A 23,400-nucleotide genomic window follows, 5' to 3' on the forward strand; every position below is an offset into this window, starting at 1 on the left:
CATAGGACAGACCTACAAACAAGGAGAAAATTACTCAGGTGAATGACAAATACATGGAGAGTTCATCTGATAACTATTTTCTTATTACTTGCTTCTTGTCTGTCCCCTATCAAACTTATTTTTTAATGTAAATCATACACTGAAATCATCAGCAATTTTTTTACAAAAAAAAATGAAATTTAGATTCTATAGCATATGCTTGATCTTCTAACATAAGCCCAGAAAATATCAAATAAATGAATTTCAGTAAAATTTAAAAGCTTGAATAAAATAATAATGCTACTTACTAAAAATGTCTATGAAGAGTTGATAAATTCAGTAATTGCCAAGAATTAAAAAAAACACACCTGAGAATAATCATAAACAAAACCAAAGTTGCTAGCTCCTCTCAATCAGGGTGGCAAGATAAACAAGGAAAAGAAAGGTAAAGTATACATAGTAAAAGATATCAACATGCCATTTTGTAGTTCTGTCACAAACATATTTATGTAAATACTAAGGTTTTTCATGCAGGACATGAGCATATTAACTTCAGAATCAAAGACTCTCCCTCCCCTTGTCTTCCAAAACATTAATACTGAAGTAATTTGTGTATTTTTGCTGCAAAAGAAACATTTTCCCTACAATTCTTAAAAACTTAATAATGTCTCTTCTACCTCCTGCTTTTTTAAAGCACACAGGGGCTATGGAGTTTTTTTATAAACTAATGAGATTAGAGACTTATGTTATCACTATCTACTAGTAAAAGAGAAAATGTGTCTCACTGGACTTCAGAGCAGAGGCTTTCAAGTATTATACGTCTTAACAGTACCTTTCATTTGAATGCATAATAACAGACTGCACTGAGGTGAGAAAATAACACACAGGAAAAAGACCTTAAAAAAAAAAAATCACACCAAGATGATATATGAGGTACATTTGGGATTTTTGAAAGTTCTGTTCTCCAATACAGGATTTAACCTTTACCAGAAGACGACCAAGGAGTGAGTTTCCCTGACTTTACAACAAATGTTACACTATGTTCCACTTTAGCACTGGAGTCTCAAAAACAATTTGAGGCAAACACAGCTACAATGTAACTAAAAGCTGATTTATATTGTCATCATTGGGCTTCAAAGCACAAACCATTCCTTTTGTTAAACCAAAGCCACTATATATCACAATTTCACTAGAGGTGAATTACAAATCCCATCTGTATCCCACCCTATCCATACACTCACGTTTACTGCAAATAAGAAGATGGACCCTTCTGAAAGACAAATCTTGACTGGCACAACTGATGAATCTTCCCATAAGATTTACCTACGAGAGAATATTGGATCTGGTGTCTCCTTGCTCATATCTTCAAAAGTGGTGATTTCACAGATGTCACTGGATTAAATACCAAAGAAAGCATGCTACTTTTGCAGTTAAATATGCTGCACAAGGTAAAATAAAAATTAACATCACGGAATCATTCCACAAAAAAGTACATGTCAGCTGATTGCAAAATACAGGTTGTGATGCTTTGTGTACAGTTTTCCAAGGATTATGATGCTTCACCCAGTGCCAGACCTAAACAGTTTAGTTATGCAACTTTGTAGGACAACTGTTTAACTCAAAAGTGGAAACATCTGTGTTGGTTGACCCTGGCTGGACACCAAGTGCACACCAAAGTTGCTCCATCACTCCCCTCCTCAGCAGGACAAAGAGAAACTAGAACAAAAGGCTTCTGGGTTGAGGTAAAGACAGGGAGAGATTGATCACCCATTACCTTCTCAGGCAAAAACGACTTGACTGGGGGAAATTAGCTTAATTTGCTGTCAATCAAACCAGAGCAGGATAATGGAAAATAAAGCTAAATCTTAGAACAACACCCTCACTCATCCCTGCTTCCCAGATTAACTTCACTCACGATTTTCTCTACCTCCTCTTCCCCAGTGACACAGGAAGATGGGGAATGGTGGCTGCAGTCAGTTCATCACAGGCAGTCCCTGCTGCTCCTTCCTCCTCAGGAGGACAAGTCCTTCCCCGGCTCCAGCACGTGCTGTCTCTCGTGGGACATAATCCTCCAGGAGCTTCTCCAACATGAGTCCTTCCCCGAGGCTGTAGTTCTTCACAAACTGTCCCAGTGTGGGTCCCTTCCATGGGGTGCAGTCCTTCAGGAACAGGCTGCTCCAGCGTGGGTCACCCTCATGGCCACAAGTTCTGCCAGCAAAGCTGCTCCAGGGTGGTCTCCCTCTTCACAGGTCCCCAGGTACTGCCAAGAGCCTGGTCTAGCACAGGTTTTGCACACAGTCACAGCCTCCTTTAGACATCCCCCTGCTCTGGTGTTGGGTCATCCATGAGCTGCAGGTGGATCTCTGCTCCACTGTGGACCTCCAAAGGCTGCAGGAGCACAGCTGCCTCACCGTGGGCAACACCACAGGCTGCAGGGGAATCTCTGTTCTGGCACCCAGAGCACCTCCTCCTCTCCTTCCTCACTGGCCTTGATGCCTGCACAGCAGTTTCTCTCACACACTCTCATTCCTCTTTCCAGCACAGGTTTTTTCCCAGGCTTTCCCCCCCTTCTTAAATCTGTTATCCCTCAGGCACTGTCACTGTCTCTGACATGGCAGGTCCATCTTGACTGCTGCACACGAGGAACGTGTTTAGGAGCTTCACCCCTGTAGTAGCCCTGCTACTAAAACCCTGCTATGCAACACAAATATAACATCGAATTTCAGTCTCTTTCCCATTTTATGGCTGTGAGTCAGCCCCTTAAAACAACCATAGCAGACGTACAGCAGGTCCAGCAAGTGTGGGTACAGATGTGAACCAAGTCTTATGCCAACTAGCCAGGCTGTAGCTCTTGATCAGCTGCCAGGATCCTCCTGGAGAGCCACTGGCTAGGAAAGAGAGAATCCCCCAGCATACAGCTGCCTTTCAGTCTGAGGCACCCCTGTGGATCACTCTAAAACCATAGGCTGCCTAGTTCATAGTGAAATTACCACTTGGAATTCCATCTTTAAAATGAGAGCTGTAACACTGATCCATATGTTACCTTAAGGGCTCAAAGCATTCAAGCAAGAGCTCTGCAGGTATGAGGTACATCATGGTAAAAGAGCAATCAACAGAATGGGAGTGTCTCCTTGCCCCCTGTTTGAAAGTACCTGGCACCTCAGAACCTGCTCTGCAAGAAGACTTAAAGGAAAAAGGTTAAAATAAATGAACATCTTTTTCTCCGTGTCCAGCTGGCTTTGCTCTCAAAGCCAACTAGCCCATTGACAGGAACAACAGCAAGGCCTGTTTGTAACAGTTCACTTCTTATATAATCTTGAATAAAAAATTTCTCATGTGCTGCCCTATTATTTTCATTTCAGTATTAAGAAAACAAATGAACTGACAAATATAATTCATTAAAGCCAAATTATAATTTGCCTATCTTAAATGCTTTCAAAACAAAGCACTAGGTAAACATCATTTCATGGGAGGCGTCCCAGAAGAACATATCCTAAGTGTTTAGAAAAATGCTTAACACAGGAAAATGCCCTCCCAAGTCTCTTGAATTTGTGGTCAGATGATGGTGCTGATAGCATGAGTTTTATATCTTCACTATTTCCCAACAGTCTCTGTAGGAGCAAGAGATGAGCTTTTAGAAGTGGGAGTTTGAGCAAAGGTAAGGAGACATGGAGCTCTCCCTCATCTTAAACATGCTGCTAATGCCTGCAACAAACTTATCAACCATAAGGTCTAGTATGGAAAGACCGTAACACCTCACAACATGGAGCCTGAATTTTCTTGTCTGGGAGCACCCACTCTGAAACCTGAGACACATCCAGACACAGAGAAATTCATTTGAAGGGCTGTGGTTTTAATCTAAAGATTCCAAAATAGGACTAGTTAGCCTGCTTCTAGTTTACCCTAAGTGCATTTCATACTTGTAAAATATTATATAGGAGTGTTCAAGTGGGCAGATCTTGTGAAGTGTCAAAAAATGGCTTCACACCAACCTCTCCCTGAGCCATTAGTATAGGCAGCAGGAAACAGTACAGAATTGAACTACTTTGTTTACCACTGCAAATTATATTACCAAAAGGAGAGAATAAATTTAGAGATGGAGCTGCTCTCTCAATAAGGAACAAGAGTAACAGTCCAGTTCCAGAAATACTTTGCTATTTGAATTTCTCTTTCAGCCTCAGCTACAAAAGCCAAAGTCATTTACAGGGTAGTAATATTTACAAACAGGATTTATATTTAAATAGTAAATCTTCCTCCCCCCAAGCATACAGAAGTATACAAAACCACTGTAGTTCTGTAGTTTTGTACTTATAAACAGTTTCTGTACCCATAGCTCCAGTTTCAAGTCCTGTGACACATCCTTCAATCTCATGAGCCAAGTGACATTTCTTTTTTTTTCCTAGGCTTTTTAATACTTACAAGAGCTTTTCTCCCTTTCCTCAGATTTAGAATAATATTTAAAAGGCATTCAGGACTCACATTAACATCTAACCATCAGCAAAATATGTCACTTTACTTTATCCCTCTTAGCTCACTGATTACAAAGTTCTATTAACTAGAAAACAGCACCAGTTAACAAAGATAATCAAGAAGAAAGGTCAGTGGTTTAAGCAAGAAGTCCTGGCCTTTCAGGGAACTGCTGGGACTTGAGCTTAGTGCTAGTTTCAAGAAGAAGACAAAGATGCAGTGTCCCTCATCACAGAACCAAAGAATGGCTAAGGCTGGAAAAGACCAATAGGAGTCCAACCATTAACTCATCACTGTCACCCTCAACACTGACCCATGTCCCTGAGCACCACATCCACACGTGTTTTGAACACTTCCAGGAATGGTGACTCCACCACTTCCCCAGGCAGCTTGTTCCAGTGCTTGACCTCCGTTTCAGTGAAGAAATTTATTACTGGGAAGAAGAGACCAACTCTCACCTGTCTACAGCCTCCTCTCAGAAGTGTCCACCGAGCCTCCTTTTCTCCAGACTAAACAACTCAGCTCCCTCAGCTGCCCTAGACTGCAGCCTCACACTCTTTTTTCTAACCTGTATGAACCTGACAGAGTTGGCCTGACCCTTCCCCTTCCTGTCTTCAAATTTTATTGATCTATAGACTTCAACAGTACACAGCAGAATGAGAAAATATCTATGTACCAACACGGGAGAGGTGATCAGCAGCTGATGTTTAACATCTTGCAGTCCATACCTGCAGCACTGACAGCCTCTGCTAATAACAATTGATTGGGCTGCAGACCTGGGCACTAATCCTGCTTCCACTGATTTCTAGGGGAGAATTCCACAGAGTTTTAGCAGAAGCAAGGCTGGGTTCTCTGAATGATGATATTTCATTCACAGCATTTCCTGATCTTCTCATCAGCTCTGCAAAAAGCACATGGGAATGGCCCAATTTACCTAGTGTTATACTTTTGTTCTCCCAAGAAATACAAAGAAGGGAAAAAGTTACAAGAATGTCTGTCAATATAAGAGTGTTAGGAGACACACAAAAAGAAGTGATGGATTATAATAAAGAGAAAAAACAAACAAACAAACAAAACGTTATTTGAATCTGCTTTGCCTGAAAGTCTCAACATTACTTGATGGATGATATGCCAGGGTTCACCATCTGTGAGTCATGTATCCAACCTTAAGGTACAATGCTGTGGAGTACCTCTATCTCAGTGTCTAATCAGAATGGCCTGGTCTGAACGCCCTCACTCTGAAAAGGGTGCACAGCAGCTTTTATTGCAGTTTTGTTATCCACAATAACATGATGCACTACTTGGCAGTTCTCTTCTCAAACTTTCCTAGTTTAAATGAGAATAGAACTGTCTTATCTTGATTTTTACCCTTTGGAAGGGAAGAGAAAAATATTTATTCCTAATCCATAGAAAGCAAAGAAAACGGAGGTCATTTAATCTTTAGCTGCATTATGTTAAGCCTGAAAGAAGACCTCAATTTTTTTCAAAGATCATACTTCATAAATCCTGCATTTCTGTACCCAGTTGCTCATATCTCACTACTGCTACACATAAAATAACTGAAACCTTTTGTACCTGCACTCTTGTATTTATAATTTCTGTACTTGCTCTTTATACTTCGCAAATTTTTGGCAAAGAAAACTGAGAAATGTCTAAAGACCAAGCATACAGTGGATGCCCTTACGGTCTACGGAATTTAAAGAGACACATGGTTTTAATCTACTAGATCAGACCCAGTCACAACTCAAGTGATTTTGCCACAACTCAGTGTCCAAGAAAACTCTGGATCAGCATTGGAGAGCTTAAGGACGCAACTGGCAGCCTAAATACTACTTTTGTCTTTGTGCTTAAAGATGGTCTTAACAAGTATATGGCAGGATTCTTTCCTCTTCTTCCCAAACTACTCTTGTTTCATAGGACTGTGTGATAGACTTCATACTTCAAAACTATCAGTAAGTTACTGGCTACATTTATATTCCAGTATCTTTTATATCATCCTATTTGTTGGTCATCTTCTGGAACCAGGAAGATTTTTGTTTGAACTAAAATAAGATAGAACTATTTGAATAAGCAAAAAAATATGTGTTATCATGATTCTTTTCCCCATCAATGAAATTGACATATTTTATTTTTAAACATAATATATTTTTGATGAAATGTAATATAATACATACTAAATGCATGATACAGTGCCTTGTAAAACATACACCAAATATTTCAAGGCATAATAAATTAATGTAAAATTAGTAGTTGGTGCCAGTATGATGAATAGACTGTTTTCCTAAGGACCTGAGGGTTCCTATTTAATGCTGTTCAGTGCCTGTGTGTGCACACCCCATTGAAGTTTACTAGAGCCCAAAACACTGTGATGTGCAGCCCTGCTGTGCACATCAACTCTAATGCCTAAAGAGTTAACCTGCCTTAAGCCACCAGAGCTGCTGCAAAGTGTATGTGGCTCAATATGCTCTAAAAGTCAAGGCATTCATTTAAGTGCCTGTGTACTAATTTAGAATGAGATCTGTGTCTCAGACACTTTGACAGAACCTGAAAGCCAGAATCTGAAAGTGTGGTCTACAAAAGCCTTGTTCAGCCACCACCCAAATCTGCATTTAAGGAACTGCTCTTTCTGTGTGTCTTACAGGTAAATCTGGCAACCTTGCAGGACATCCACCTGTGCCAAAACACTTCCACCTATGACAAAATTGGAGGAGTTACACAGCTCCGTAAAACAGATCAGAAAGTTCTTTGGAAAGCTCCAAAGAGTTGTGAGCTCCAAATCAAAACTGTGCCTCAACAGCTCCTGGAGAAGGCACTCCAATGCTCTAGACACCATTTCCAAGATCTGCAACTGAAACCCACAACTTGTGTTCTCTTTTGTCACCTGTTACCTGGGCTAAACCATCCCCCATCATGGCCCTGTACAAGCAGAAGGGCTGGACTGAAAGCACATTTCAGTTTTTTTCTGCTGGGCAGCTCTGTACAGCAGAGCAGGTATCTCAAATCCATTTCAGCTGCATCACTCTCCCAATCCACTGCATACAACTTCAGTGCTACATAGAATGAGGTCTCAAATTTAACTTCCAAGCCATGCATGAAAGTCAGGTATCACAAAGTGACTGCTTGTGTGCCTAGCCCAAGGCTGAGTCCCCTCAGTTTTCAACACTCCAGAGCATTCCAAACTCCTGCATTAAATCCCTCTTTGGACACCCAAGATCAAAACTACAGTTTGAACTTTTTTGTTCTGCTATCCTCCTATGTCATAAGGAATTAATATTCCTGTATTTTATGGCAGGAGTCTCCATGTAATGCTTCTATGGCACTCGGAGATCCTCAGCAGCAAGGTGATATGTAAGCAGAAAGCATTATTATTTAATGATTTGAGGGAAAGAATCTCTTGTTTCAGAAAAATGGGAAGTGCACAGAATGCAAAAAGAGACACTTGAAACTATACTTGAAGAAGTATGTAAAAAAATGTTTTTATTGGGGGCTTCTTTTACTAAAAAAACCAAAAATGTACAGCAAAGTACAATTTAGGCACTTACCACACTCAAAAGCTTCTTTGCAGTATATTTTACCTACTGCTTCAACATACAACCTGTATCGCTTCATTGATTAATATTTGCACAAACTGCACTGGTTGGCTATTTTTAGATAATTATTAAAAAATTCCTCTTCACAAATTTTAGCAAGAACAATGTAAATTAAATTATAGAGACACTCAGTGAAACACAAACTGATGCCTGTAGCACAATATTATGGTTCCTTACAACCAGTTTTGTACCCTTTTAGGGCTAAAATGTTAAATTTATCTTTCACAATTAATTTAACTTTGTCTCCCAGCTTCACCTTCTTTTTCATACAGTTTTGTTTCAAGTGTTGTCATGTCTAAATATACTGCCATTATAGCATATTTCTTCTTTTGTGGATTAATGCTGTAATTTGGAAGGAAAATGTAGGAATAATTACCGATGTAACAATAAAACATGGACATCCAGTAGATGGACTTTTAAGCAGGAAATGTAGGTTCACAAAATTATCCTCTGTTCTCCTTTCAATGACCTGTCACCCTAAGCATATCTTACTTCCATGAATTTAGTGTTTTGAACACTGCCAACTTTGTCTTCATATTTCATAACCATAAACATAAAGCAAATATGATGCTGCTAAATAAGAGCTTGAAATACAATCTTCTTATAGAAATATGTATGTCTAAACCAGCTTCTCATTTTATTGATTGCTCTGTGCAAAACCGTGAAAGCATAAATACCAGGAGTTGATTAATTTTAATTTCTTTGCACTTAGCTGTGGCCTCAGACTAAAGAAGGATCTAACCAGAATCTGACAGTTAAAGATTAACAGTCCTGCCAGACCAACAGGCTTGACAAAGGAGCTTAACCTAATGCTTAAGGCAGTATAAGATGTCTTATGTGTATTACTGCATAGGAGCACAACTTTAATAAACAGAGTGTAATGTAATTTTCAGTAGTTTTACTGATGTCAAGTATGTGATATGAAGCAAAAAATAATTTGACAGATCTATTTGTTTTCCAAGGAAAACTATTTTTTAGAGATTACTTGTATTTTGAATTTCAGCCTCAGTGCTTTGCAAGGACTGGTATACAAAAAAAAAAAAAAAAAAAAAAAAGAAAAAAGATACAAGCAGATGCAACTTCATCATTCACAGTCATGAGGGACTCAATTTTAGCTAAACTGGCTAACACACTGCTCTCTTATAGCTGTTTTTACCTCTGATCTCAGTCACAAGGTTTTCATCCATTTGCTGTGAACAATACACTCAATTTTAAGAAGTTTTGAGAACTTAAATAACTGTTAAGTCCTTGGACTTAGTACGACATGGATGAGATCACCTCTTGCACCTTCAAAAAGAATTAATCTTCTTTTTTATTTGCTAGAGGCCAAGAAAATTCAATAGCATACCTGAAAGTTCAAATGTTAGGACATTAATTTTCATGTTAAAAAGTTTTTTTCACATTATGCACTACAAACATGATATGTCATCTTCATAACACGCTAAAAAACATACCTAGAAAGCAGCATAATTAAACAATACAATTTCTGAGGAACTTTTAATAAAGTTGATGCCTTGTATCATCAATCAATTTATTCTATATGTGTCTGTCTGGGAGCACTGATAGAAGCTCAGTCTCTTTTTAGCATACACTCTACTTCCAGCTGCTCCCAGTGCAGCTGCCTCACTGAGCTCCTTAGCAATAGGAAACCTCAAAGACAGGTCTGCAGGTCCTGTGAGGTGTCTCAAGCCTCAATTTGATCTGAAGATACACGCTATTACAGCTTATATGGATCTCTGTGTATGGAATATATTGCTCTTCCCTCCTGACAGCACTGAGAGCTCTGACAGGAAGACTGAGAGCCACCCACACCTTCTACTGAAGCCCAGGATGCTGCACATCCAGTGGCTTTCATGAGAGCAGGAACATGATCCCTACACTTACAGGTTGCTAACAAGCTGTGCCAGTTTCAAATCAGCACAGCTGAGAGTGAAAGGTGATTCCAAAGCCTCATTTCACTTTCCATCCCAAAATGTCGGCAGGCATAATTAAAGATACCCTGAAAGCTGTTTCGTATTACATAAACTGCTACAGATCAAAAGGGTTCACTGTGCTGGAAGAAATCAGACACATTAATACCAGAGATACCCTCCTGGCCCTGGTATCCCTCCTCCACATGTACCAGTTGCACAAAGTACCTCAATTATGCCCTTAAACCACCAGGGACACATCAACACTACCCCTGAGAAAGAATATTCAGCATATCTATAACTAGGTTCACTGCTTCTTTGCACTGCTACTGAGACAAAGCAGATACAGCGAAAGTGAAAAATGCAGCTCTAGTTTTGATTCTGCTTGTAAAAACCAGAGCTTTTGGCTATTCATAAAAATTAAATCAAAATTAAATCCATTAGTATAAAAATTACATATGGAAAGTGTAACACCGAGGCTCAAAGGCAAAGCAGTCTCTTGTTAGTGAAGACATTACTAAATGTCCTATCAGCAACAATTCTTCACTGACCAAAATTAAGATCCAGTCATCAATATTTCAGAAGCAATATATACATGGTAAGAGTATCAGAAAAGACAAATGAAAACACAGACACTACAAATTAAATAACCTGTGCATACAGAAAGAGCCATGTTACAAGCAAAAACCACATAGCTTCATGCTCAAACATGATTTTGTAAAGCAAAGAAATGAAAATCTTCAGCAAGTATCTACCCAGTGAAAACAGCAGATTTTGTTTAAGTGGTGATTCAGATGACTAAATCATGCTCTGCGAACCAAATTTAGTGTCTCATTTCAAACTTTGAAAACCTGATCCACAACATCATCTATCATATTAGGCTGCAGTACAAGAAAGAAATTATGAAAAATAGACTTTTTTGTTAAGTGCGCTAAACATGTGGCAAACTAATGACCAAAATCTAAGTAACAAGAGTACTCTGTATAATCTCCAGTCATATAAGGCAAAAAATTCCTGGCAGTGTGGCAGAGGACTGAAAATCTCCCCTCGAGCAGAATTAGGAAGCTATTAGGACATGGACCAGGAGATTTTTGCAGGGAGACGCAAGCAAATACTGACCATGCTCCATAGAGCCAAGCACATGCCAGCACTGCCCAGGAATCCGCTGCAGGACTCACAGAAACTCCATGTGAAAGCTACAAAACCACACCACGTATGTTGAGCCCAGCACAATTAAACCCTGCCTTTCAGTCAAGCTTATTAGTTCTGGCTTAGCAACAGGCAAACTGCAGTGGGTCTGCTGCCAGAGTGGAGCCTGTGCATCTCCAACCAGCTCAAAGGGAGGGCAGAGCAGGCTCCTGTCTGCTGGCAAAATCCCATCCTGACATATGCTTAGACATCATGTCAGCTGGCACTGGGAAAACCCTCACTGAAGGGCTGGGTATTATGTACAGTCCCATTCATGGCTGAGGTAGTTCTCATGGATAATGTGAGCAATATTATAACAAACTGTCTCAGTCTTTGTAAGGCTCATGAATCACTATTAAAAACAGAAAGAAGTCTGGAGCAGTATTACAAAGAGAATACATAAGTAGGTGAACAAATGGAAATAGCAGTGACTTTGTTATGGGTATTTTATTTGTAAAATGTATTTTAGACAGTTATCAATAACATCAACAATGACCACTTTATGGAATATAAAATCTAAGAAAAAAATTACCTAAATAAAACACAAAGTGTTTTGTCATATCTTGTTTTTTAAAAACAGGAGTTCACTGGCACAGGCAGATGAGCTGAGCAAGGACAGGCAGTGCTAACTCTGCATTGCTTCAGCAGCTGCATTCAGACCACCGGCTGTATTTTGAGGTTTTATGTTTCTATTTTAGAGTCAACCAATATGCTGAGATGTGTAAAACTAACCCTTTTACAGGAGCATTATGACTAAAATGGACAGCAACCAAATTTAGGAGTACATGTGACATTATTTTAATCTCCATGGATGAAATTAAGCCAAGTGTCAGAAGGACTGACCCAAAGATGCCACACTGAAAGCTGAAGGAGGGCAAGGAAGGGATAGCACAGGGTGTACAACAGCACATACTCCCTGTGAGCCTCTGGACTGTGCACTCAGGATAAAGCTGGGAAAGCACTGCTTCCATGTATTTGGCCAAAAGCTTTCTCATAAGGACCATGGACAACCCTGTTTCCTAAACATGTCTTTGCTGTGGCCAAAGGTTCAGTCTCTTCAAATACAAGGTGTACATAATCTGGATGGCTAAAGTTAAAGAACAGCCAGAATACCAAATGCAATTTCGGTCCTTGGCACTGCACTTGACAACTGTCCAGATGTGGCGTTGGTGTGTCTTTACCACTATTCCCCAGGCACTCCATGTAGCTTCCACCTATCTTGACCACCAAATGCTACAGAAAGCACAGTGCAGAGCCAGCCCAGCTCCAGAAGAAATGTGGCTGCCAAAGGCCAGGATTTGCTTGCTCAGATACAACGTGACTATTCTGGTTTCAAGCTAACAAGGCTGCCTCAAACTACACTAGGCAGACTTACTGCCCCAGCCTCTGCCAGCCTTGGAATCTCTGCACCATTCCACCAGCCCACAGCCACGTGCTACCTTCCTGTCTGCTGTGTCAACTGTGGTTGTTTAAAATAGACTCGCAGATTATTACATCCCTTGCTTTATTAAGTTTGGTGTGTACTATACATGAAATACAGTAGAGCTGAAGCAGAATTTTATGTTGTATTGTATGACAGGAGGGAAAGGTTTTGAACGGAAAGAGAATAGGTGTTGACTGGATATTAGGAGAAAATTCTTCACTATGAGCATGGTGAGGCTCTGGCACAGGCTGTCCAGAGAAGCTGTGGTTGCCCCAGCCCTGGAAGTGTTCAAGGCCAGGTGCTACAAGGCTTGGAACAACCTGGTCTAGTGGGAAGTGTCCCTGCCCACGGTGGGGCAAAGAGTGAAGCAAAATAATCTTTAAGGTCCCTTCCAAGCCAAACTGCAGCAGGGTTCTAGGATTCTGTAGTTACGTGCTTCCTCAGATGCTGTTTTGTACAAGTCACAAGCGTGAAGTTCAGTGAAATGGAACAAAAGTGTCTATCCACAGAGAAAGTAGTGCAGACAAGAAAGTTTAGAAGGGAATGAGCCTGGCTGTAACTCATGTCAATGCCTGCAAAACACAGCCTGGTATCTCAAACTGGGAGGAAAGCTTTGAACCTCATGCAGACAAACTGGTAAGCAGCCCGTACACGGTGATGGATGCAGTTTCTAGAACCCTGTTTCTCAGCCAGCCATTTCTTAAACATAACATTTCTTTAACTTTCCTGTGCACAAGGTTTGGTACAGATATGTACATTTGCACAAATTTGCACTGTGGAATTTTTTTTTCTTTAGAGCTAGCTCTTAGTCTGATGCTCTGCTGAATGTTATTACATCTACTTTTATGACCTGCTATAGCTGTGGGCGAGATATATTTTAACAGTACAAAATTTACAGAGTATTTTGTTCCTTCAGTATTAACATCATGCCAATACCTGAGGATGCTAATAACACGCTAAATTCAAAATATATTATTTACTAAACAAAAGTGCATATTCCAAATGTACTGAACATTTATTGAGAAACATTTTCCTCTTCCAGGTTATTTCTAATTAAGCCTTCCATTCCATAATAAAAATTTTTCCAAAGCTGCAGTGACTTCCTAACATGCTGTATTAAAAAAGACACACATTCTTGTTCTGTGTTACCTACAACAGTCCACATTATTAAATCTGAATTAAGAAAACCTGATCTATGCTGCCTGTATACCATATAAACCCATTACCATCCTCTTATCTTGCACAATGAATGCTTTGTACTACACTGTCATTGTGAAAAAAATACTCTACTAATCTATTAAATGTATCGGTTTTCCCTCTCTGTGTTTTAAAATAACCCAATCTTATTCTGAAGTTTGCTCACAAGGTTTCAGTAAAGATTCAGTATCCATTACTGCATGTAATAAACACACTGTGCTTCTCTTCCTTCCTGTGTCATTCTGAATACAGCCCAGACACTCAGTGTTACCAGATTTGCCTAACCCCAGTTCAAATGTGCTGGATTCTCTATAGCAATGTGTACATGTTCCTGAGTGCCCAGCTCTGTCTTTCATATAGACTATCAAGGGCTACCTCAGAGCTCCCCTTCTCCATCAGTATTTTGCACTTCTGTTGCAAACAGATGCTCTGAAGGCAGAAAGTTTTAGCCTTGACTCGTTCCTTCACTGCCTATGTGACTCCTATTTTGAACTGCATTTGGCTATTTTCAGAATGACAATAGAGAAAAATTAATAGCAGTTTTTGAACTGAAAATACTTGCTTTTCCAGATGAGAGCAAATTTCAGTAGTTAACGTGGTCTTAGCACTTCAGGTTTTAAGTGTTAAAGAAAGAGCGATGACTAATGGAGATTGCTTAGGGATGAGGTGAAACAGAGCGAGGTTAAATACCATGATGCTTCACCTCACCTTCAAAGTAGCTTTTGTGCTGTCACATCTGCTTATATCAGCACCAAATGGCTGCTGATTTGATCATAATTGCCCTAATTAGAAGTTCAATTAATGCACTGAGTTCTTCATATCAATGCCACCTCAGCATCAAGGATGTGCACATGGAGTGTTACTGAGCAATACAGGTTAAACTCCTAAGGAAGGTCACTGGGAAAAGGAAACTACCTGCAATCTACAGTTTTGAGGATATCACATAGTTAGGATGACACTCAATATCCACTTATGCCCCAGGACAAGCAGAAGGGGAGAATTTAAGGAACTCTATTGAGAGATATCCATCAGCTGCGAGCAAAAATTACATTTCATGTCATTGAAAATCTCATTTAGTTCAGACTTGCTTCCACCAAGGATTAAAAACCTTCAAAAGAACACTTTGTCTTCACAGGAAGATAAAAATAGCCTAAAATGCTCACAGTGAAAGATCATGTGAAAAAGAAGTGCACAATATAGCAACTTTAAATGGTTATCAAACATACTTCAACACATACTAAAAACACAAATGTGGTCATTGAAATTAATGCTGAAAAGAGAGGAGAAAAAAATTAAGGGGCATTTCATGAGACATGAACAAATTTCACTAGCAGACAAAGTGTTACCAATTCCCTGCCTGAAAATATTTTGCAAATCCATTTTATTAAGAATTCTGTATGTTCACAAAAGAAGACAGGTAAGCAGATGAGGGAAACAGCACCCACATATGAAAATATTATGTGTATGTTATTCATAAAACAGAAAACAGCATATTTACTCATTCTTCACCTTTCACAAACTATGATAATTTGTGAAAAATTCATATAATCCAGAATCAATAAAAAAGAAGTGCAAAAATGAACAATTTCCTGCTTCTGCAGTTTTTCTTCTACAGAGAGAAAAAAACTCAACAAAAACAAACAAACAAACAAAATGAAAACCCAAAAAACCACTTTTTCTTGGTCAGTAGCAAAAAATAAGATAACATCTCATGACCAATACATGGTATCAGATATTGTGGTGAGATGGGACATTTTTTAAATGTGAGAAAACTAAAACACAATTCTGCTCCAGCTGTCGATCTGACTACCTACTATTTATGTTCGTACTGAAATAAATCATCAATATCTCGTGATGCAGTCTCTGAAATAATCTTTTTGCTTCAGTTTCTATGAAGGAACAAACCTATACCACATAATGTCCCAAATTACATAGGGCAAGATCTTCACCTGGTATAAACTCCAAAACCTTCTCTTATTTTCAGTATTACAACAATGATTGTCTGTCCTTTATCTTCCCAATCACCAGGAAATGATCAGAACATGGCTAGTCCGTGGCTGGGTAGGTTTTTATCCACCACGCCACATTAATGAACATTTACAACATAATGCACTGTATGCATACCAAGCATCTTTCAGTTTTCAGGGACATTTCAATATTGAATAGTACCTGTCCTCTTTTGAGATGTTTTTTTAAGCAACAGATCCTGACTTCTGCCTGGACTCACTACCCCTGCTAGTTAAATTTCATCTCCAACAGCACTAGTTTTAGAAACAATTAAGCAATACTGTAAACCGTAAAATATTACTTTTTGCTAGCTAGCATTTCTCCCTGAAGCACACATGGGAGTCAGAATTCTACAAAAGATGTGTCCAACTATGGAACACAGCCTTTTTCCTAAAATAAATGTATAAACTGAGCAGAACCTGATACCTACATGTAAACATTTAAAATATTTCAAGATTCAAAGTAGAAGCAGCATCATGCTAGAACTACTGGTTCCTTGCAGAGATGCCAAGCAACCTGGCAAACAGGAAAATGTACCACAATTTGCTGTGATTGCTGTGGGCTCTGTACTGCCCTGTGAGCAGTGAGCAGCTAGTGCACACAGAAGCTCCTAAAAATTTTAGACAAGGATCATGAAAATGAATGTTAGCCTGAAAAAGCACACTACTGCAGTAGCTCAAAAGCAAGAAATTGTAAAGCATAGGACAGTCATTATTCAAAAGCTGGGTAAATCTGGAAAAACAATTGTCTCTGCTCTCTGTCTGTGGATAGTCAGTTACACTTTCTGAAGATGCCAACTTCATAAGGATTTAAATAAACCTACAGCTTATCAGTAGTAGGTAGCTATGGTACCTAAAATACAAATAGCCAGGAAGCCAAGGGAGCACTGAACAAAGGGCATTTTGGAATCCCACCTGGTCTAGGTCTCTGACAGATGGAAGTGTCCCCAACAAGGTTATTCTAGAATAAAGTCTCCCCCTTGTGGATCTCTCACATAATAAAAACTCCATCAAATCCTTAATTACATAATAAAGTTTGTGTTCCTTCCTTTGCAGGTAAGAATTTCAGGGGCAAATAGGAACATGTAATGAAACCATGGTACATGGTTTACCTAACTCTGTGGGCTTGATCTCACCTCAGGCAAGAAAAGCTGTTTTGCTGTAAGATACATTATGGTTCTGCGAAAAATCCATTTGAAAAACACTAAAACCTTCAAAATAATTTGATTCCTTCTCATCTCTATTTAGTTAACATAAAACTGGCTGGTTTAGTGAAGCCCCCAAAACTATCCAGCCCCAAACTGTCAATGGTTTAATGAGGTAAAAATTCAAATTCCAAACTCATTTGAATTAATAATTACTAAAAATAATAAAATCATGGCAAGATTCCCACCTGATTTTAAGTGCACAAAGTTTACTATCCCTCAAAAAAACAGTTTCACCCAAGAGCAACTTTTTGTAACTCAGTGATCGAGGAGTTATAGCAGCACCATTTGCAGAATGACTCTTCCTCAAAACACCTCATTAACTACACCAGTTTCTGATCTGCATTAATTTAGAGGGATCACCAAGATTTCTTTGCATATGATAATTTACATTATCATAAATTAAGAAATCGCTGTGATCACTTAAATTACCATGTTGATCTCAATTTGCTCATAAGGTATTTAAAAGTGTTTCTAATAAATCATACATTTTGACTGCAGGATTGATTTCAACTTTTTTTATTTTCTAAGAAACAAAATCCTTGATGGCTTGAAAGACTATTCAATTACATATGTGACAAACTCATATTTTATTTGCAGCAGCAACTGTAGAGTCAATACGGGGTAAAAAAAACTTTTAACTATCCAGAGACATGCTCTCACATTCATTTCAGAATCATAATAGAATGGTTAAATATTTATTTCTTGAAATTTCTGGTGCTAGGTTTCCTACTTTCATTAACTTTCTCTTGTTTGTATGCAGTAATTGCTTCAAAAATATTAGCATTGTAATTTCTTGCTGGCACTATGATTAATCAACAGAAAGACTTATCCCCATGCCTCCCCACAGAGGAGCATAATTCTGGTTCCCTCAATGCCAGTGATGAAACTTCTTTAATTTCAGGATAACACTCAAAGAATTCATGAAAGATGTCACTTTGACAGTGCAGGACTCTTGTCCTTTCTAACTGCAGAGCAGATGCAGTAGCTAGCACACTCGGTGTGCCTCTGTCGGAAGCAACAGCTCCTTGAAGTAGAAGCTGCCACTTCACTTTCTTTCAGTCCTTGACCTCTCAACAACTACTAGGAAACCATATTTTCTGTTCAAAATGTGAGATTTTTTTTAGGATACAACATCTGGCTATTGAGAACAAAAAGACATACTATTTATTCACTTCAAACATCCATCAACAATGGTTGTCAACTGCTGTTACTCTGGGACATGCAAAAGGTGAAATGACAAGAACCCACCTGCATCTCTGAATCCACAGCATTTCTGATTTTCTTTGTTCCAAGAATTCAGCTCAACAAAAATTATGTACACACTGCTAAACTGTGAAAGGCTACTAAAGCTAAGTACAGGGGTTCTGATCTCTGATGCTTGACTCATGGAAAAATTGGCTTGCAGAAATGTTAAAGGCAAAGACTAGAAACTCCTGCAAAAACCCTCTTCAACCCAGTAAAAAAAAAAAAAAAGACATATTTTACTGTGTTCTCAGAGACTGCCTGCTTATCTTGACAGTATGGATGAGGAACTGCAATTCTTACTGAATATAAAATAAAAGAAGAAAAATAATTGGTAATTATGATATTGCAGGCTATATTTCAAAATCATTGTTACTTAGTACTAAGTGCCCAGATTTTCTGGCAAATAGTCTCCATACATGATCATCTGGCATTACTAAATGAGCTGTATTGCTAGGAGTGACAGACGTTTGTAATACATGATATTTCACAATGAGGACAATTGTTAAATTTTATCCCTGAAGAGAAACATCTTTACTACCACATACTTACACAGCTCATGTGTCAATACTCGCATTGGGATTATGGATTAAAAACTTCAGTACCTGTCCTACAGCTTCTACATATATGTGCATACTTACTCTCATTAAATGCACCAGAATGGGTATAACACCACGAACATGAAATGAGATTTTCCTGTTAAAGCAAATTATGGGATCCAGAAACAAGCACAAGAATGATCCAGACATTCAGTCTACTGCTACCTGTCATTCATGCATGAACACATACCAAGGATGAATTTTGTATAATGGTCATTCAGATTCAGGTCATTCAACCTGGTAGATAATTCCAAGATTCTTTATGGGAAATTAAGAAAGCTATACTGTGAAAAATCTACCATTCATTGTCATTTCATACCATCATCTATCTTTGTGCTATCAAAATAACATGTACCATTGCTGAACTCATTGCAAGCCTGTTGTCCTCCAAAAACAGATACTTCCATCTCCTTCCACACCTCCCCATCTCTTCAAATATCATGTCTTTTTCCACAGCTACAGAATTTTGCCTTGCTATCTTCTTGCAGGTCTTTTCACATTGCTTAAAACTTCCCCAATTTCCTCATTGCACTTGCTATTCAAGCTGTCTTCTCTACAGTTTCCAATGTCCCACCCAAACCACATGTTCTCTGAACATGTCTCCTCAGTTCTTTCTATGTCCTTCCCTATTTTCACCATCACCAATTCTGCATCCTTCTTTTTTCCAAACCACTAATTCCTGAGATTTTCTGCATTCTCCATTTTTTATTATGTGTGAAACCTATGTATTCTGGGATTGTAAATCTGTTACAAGTACATGGACTACCAAATTAAATTACAAAAATAAATACACTATTAAGAGACAAAGCCCCTTTCTCCCCAGTCTCTTTATGGTAATGCAGTGTCCTCACTGCTCTGTATACCACAGTGGCACAGCTCTCTGCATGATCTCATGTGCATTAAAATAAGACAATGCAAGCTGGGAACACAGCAGGGATGGCACAATATTCTATTTGACCCACAGAAGTTAGGTGGAAAAGTTATTAAACCTTCTGCAGATTATTACAGTGTGGCATGAGCTGTGTGAAATGACAGAAATGGAATGACAGAAATGGAGTATCTGTGGGGCCTGGGACATATTACGATATATTAGAAAGCCAAAGGATCATCTTTCTCCAAAACACAGGGAAATATTAAAATTACCCTGGAAAATAATAGAATAGTGATTTTAAGTATGATCTGTTAATGAGGGGTGTTTGTGAGTCTGGAGAAACCAGTGTGAGGTGTTACCAGAATCAGAAGGCTACTCACACATGCATGCCAAAGTACCCACAGATGTCTTTTCAATTACTGCTGGATATAAAAACCATGTGCACATATATCTACACCTATCACTACAGTCATCTCCAAGAAGAACAAAAGAATTACAAGAGTACACATAAGACAGTAGGAAGCCCATGGCCAAACTTGCTTTTTCTACAGACATTACATTTGAGAATTTCCAGAAGAACCATGTAAGAAAGCAGATAAAGCCTACAAGGCACCATCATGTGCTATTTTTCTGTGCTAAGAGCCCTACAGATAACTCTTGCATAGAAAGTTATGCCAGAAGGAACAATAAAAATCTCTGTATATCAAAGTCACTAGTCTTCACACAGTACCTCTAAACTGAGCCCAGTAGCTTGTCTGACAACATATCTTTCAGAAGATTGTCAGTCTGGATGTGAAAACAAGAAAGTTGCAAATCTACATTTCTCTTGCTTATTTTTTTAAGCAAATTTTCACTGCAAGATGTGTGTGTACTAAACAATATCTGGGGTTTTGGAAGAGGAAAACCTTGGAATTTCCAGCTGAAAGCAACAAACCAAACACCAAATAAAAAGCAGAGGAATCTGCCTTCTAAGAAAATTACTGAAGCTTGAGCATCTCTTTGGCATGGATGTGCCACCTTGCTCACTTTATGTCACTGTATCTGTTCTGTGAGCTATCAAAGCTTACTCTGCCTATCCCTGGTAAACAAGCATTAGTCCGACAATACAGCCTTGTAATTCTTCTGTCAAGGGGAGGAACACAGTTTTGTTCACCATTAAAGAAGTGCCCCCAATTTATAGAATTGAAAGTATGGGTCACAACTTCTGCTTCCCAGAAGGGGGATGAAAAGGTCATTTCTGCAGGAGACTTCTTTTTTTCTTTCCTATGACAAAATGAGCTAAGAATAAACACGTACCTATTGACTTTGCCCTCCAGTAAGTAAACCTCATTCTTTAACCCTTACAAATACCATCATAAACATGTATTTGTACTGTACCTAGAGCATAACACATTAGAAAGAAAACGCTTCACCCTCCCTCCCCTTCTGCTGTGCAAGGGAGAAGAGACGCAGCGCCGCACAAATTCCCAACCGCGGGCTGGAGCCCGGCTCCTGACCCCGGTAACTCCTGCCCTCGGGCCAGGCGCGACGGCAGCCGGAGGCCGCTTAAGCCAACCCCGACAGCGAGGCAGGCAGGGCACGTCCACCCCGCCGAGGGGAGCCGAGCATCTCCCGGGGGCAGGAGGGAGAACTCGGCAGGCTCGGGGTCGGTGCCCCCCGAGGGAGGCCGGGGCAGCGCGGGGTCCCGCGGCCGGCGGCTCACCTTGTGCTCCAGGACGCTGATGTAGCCCTCCAGGAGCCCGGCCCCGACGGGCAGAGCCGGGCGGCGCTGGCCGCGCTCGGGCGGGCGGCTGGGCACCGCCGCCACCTGCTGCTGCCGCCGCCGCGGCTCCGGGTGGCCCCCGCCGATGCCGATGCCGCCGTACATGAGCAACAAGCTGGTGCACATGGTGGTGAGCGCCAGGCAGACGGCCAGCCCGTGGCGCTGCGGGGGGCAGAGAGAGAGCCGGCTCAGCGGGCTCCCCCCGCCACGGAGCCCGGCGGGGCGCGCCGCTTCCCCGCCGGCGCGCCCGCAAGTTTCACCCACCACACACCCGGCAGAAGTGCGAGGAGAGAACCGGGGAAGCCCCTCCGTCCTCCTCCTGCCCCCTCGCCAGCCCGCTCCCGCGCCTCCCTCCTTGTCCCCCAGCCCTGCTGCCTCGCCTCTTTTCCCCTCCGTGCGCCCGGCTACCCCGCGCCTCTCATTCCCGTCCCCCTTTGGGCACCTTATTCGTGCATTTTAACCAGTCTTGGGGTCTGTAGCGCTTCCCCCCCCACACACCCCCCCGCGCCCAGCTACCTCCAGCTTCGTTCTTTAAGCAGATCGGTTTTCTGTACGCTCCTTAAAACGCACGCACACACAAAACCCCCAAACCACGAACAACACGAATAAAACAAAGCATGCGGAAAGTTCTTGGCCGCCGCCACCAAGGTTTGGTCGCCTTCGCGCGATCCCGGGGAGCCGCGGGGACGCAGCCCGGCGAAGGCTGGAGCGTGTGCAGGGGTGCCCGGGGCAGCTCCGCCGCGCGCCGCTCCCCTGCTCTCCTCCCCGCCGCCGGAGCCGGGATGAGCCGGGCCAACAATGCACTTACCATCAGGGTCTTCATTTTGTGCGCCTCCCGGTCGCCAGTCCTCCCGCTCCCCGCTAGGCTCGGCATGGCAGGGAAGCCGCAGACATGGCTCGGCCAGGGAAGCGCCGCCGTGGCGGGGATTAGGGGGGAATTACACTCGGCCGGACCCTCGGAGCTTGCCAGAGCCGGGTCCTCGGCTGCCCCGCCTGCCTCCGCCTCCGCCTCCGCCTCCTGCTGCCGGCGCAGCGGCGACTTCAGGGCAGGTGGAAGTTAACTTCTGCCCGCCGCTCGGGCGCTGCTCCGCTGGCGAGCCCGCGGCGCGGGGGGCGGCAGCGGCGGGATCGGGGCGGGCTCCGGGCGGGCTCCGGGCGGGCGGCGCCTCTCCGGCCCCGAGCGAGCCGGAGCAGGGGCAGGAGCTCCTTTCCTGCTTCCCTACGGCTGCCCAGGCCTCTGTCCTGCTTGTGGTACCGGGCCACGATCTTCACGTTACATTATTTGTATTTTTTCCCCTAGCGGAAAATTTCTCGTTCTCCCACCGCTGCCTGGGTTTCGTGGAGCTGGGAGTGATCAGGCAATACCTGAAATCCACGTTAGTAAAAAACCCGACGCCTTCAACTCCTTGAGCGGCGCTGGCAGTACCCCCTCACACGATCTTGCCGGAGCAATAACAACCGGTTTCAAACCCTTTTGACAGAAGCTTTCTTCATCTTATAAATCAAATCTCACAAACTTACTCCCCATGCCATCTCTCTGGTTTCTGAAGGCGGATATTTTCCCGCTCTCAAACAGCCTTCTAAAGTTTTTTATTCTTTCTTTGCGTTGTTAGTGTACAGTTCAATTTTGATAACTTTATCAGATCTCAGATAACATATCTTTTGCTGTGGGAATTACACATTTATAAATGTGCCCCTTCTTAACAAACCATTTTTAGGGTTGATCTCTTATGAAGTTATTAGACTAACAGCATTAAAAAAAAAACCTATTTCTTTAATCATGAAGTTATTTTACTTGAAACTACTCATTGAAATAGTAACTCTAATATATGGCTTCACATCTAACCTACAGCTATATAGTATTAAAGATTGCTTTAAGGGGAAAACTATCAGCAGGGTAACTCAACCATGGTCACAATAGCACCTTTCTCAAGGCTGGAATTGTCTTTGAAATCCAT

General features: G+C 41.1%; 1 protein-coding gene across 1 annotated transcript in view; it reads right to left on the bottom strand.

The window, feature by feature from the left end:
* Positions 1-22,316, bottom strand: part of ST6GALNAC5 (ST6 N-acetylgalactosaminide alpha-2,6-sialyltransferase 5) — a 68,979-nt gene extending 46,663 nt beyond the window's left edge. The window contains exons 1-2 of the mRNA XM_062497583.1: positions 22,251-22,316; positions 21,383-21,604 (exon numbers count right to left, since the gene is read on the bottom strand). Coding sequence (XP_062353567.1) covers positions 21,383-21,604; positions 22,251-22,316 — 288 coding nt within the window. The remainder of the gene's footprint in view (positions 1-21,382; positions 21,605-22,250) is intronic.
* Between the last annotated feature and the right edge of the window lie 1,084 nt (positions 22,317-23,400).

The sequence above is a fragment of the Cinclus cinclus genome, chromosome 8, assembly GCF_963662255.1.
Source record: "Cinclus cinclus chromosome 8, bCinCin1.1, whole genome shotgun sequence".
In the NCBI taxonomy this organism is placed as follows: domain Eukaryota; kingdom Metazoa; phylum Chordata; class Aves; order Passeriformes; family Cinclidae; genus Cinclus; species Cinclus cinclus.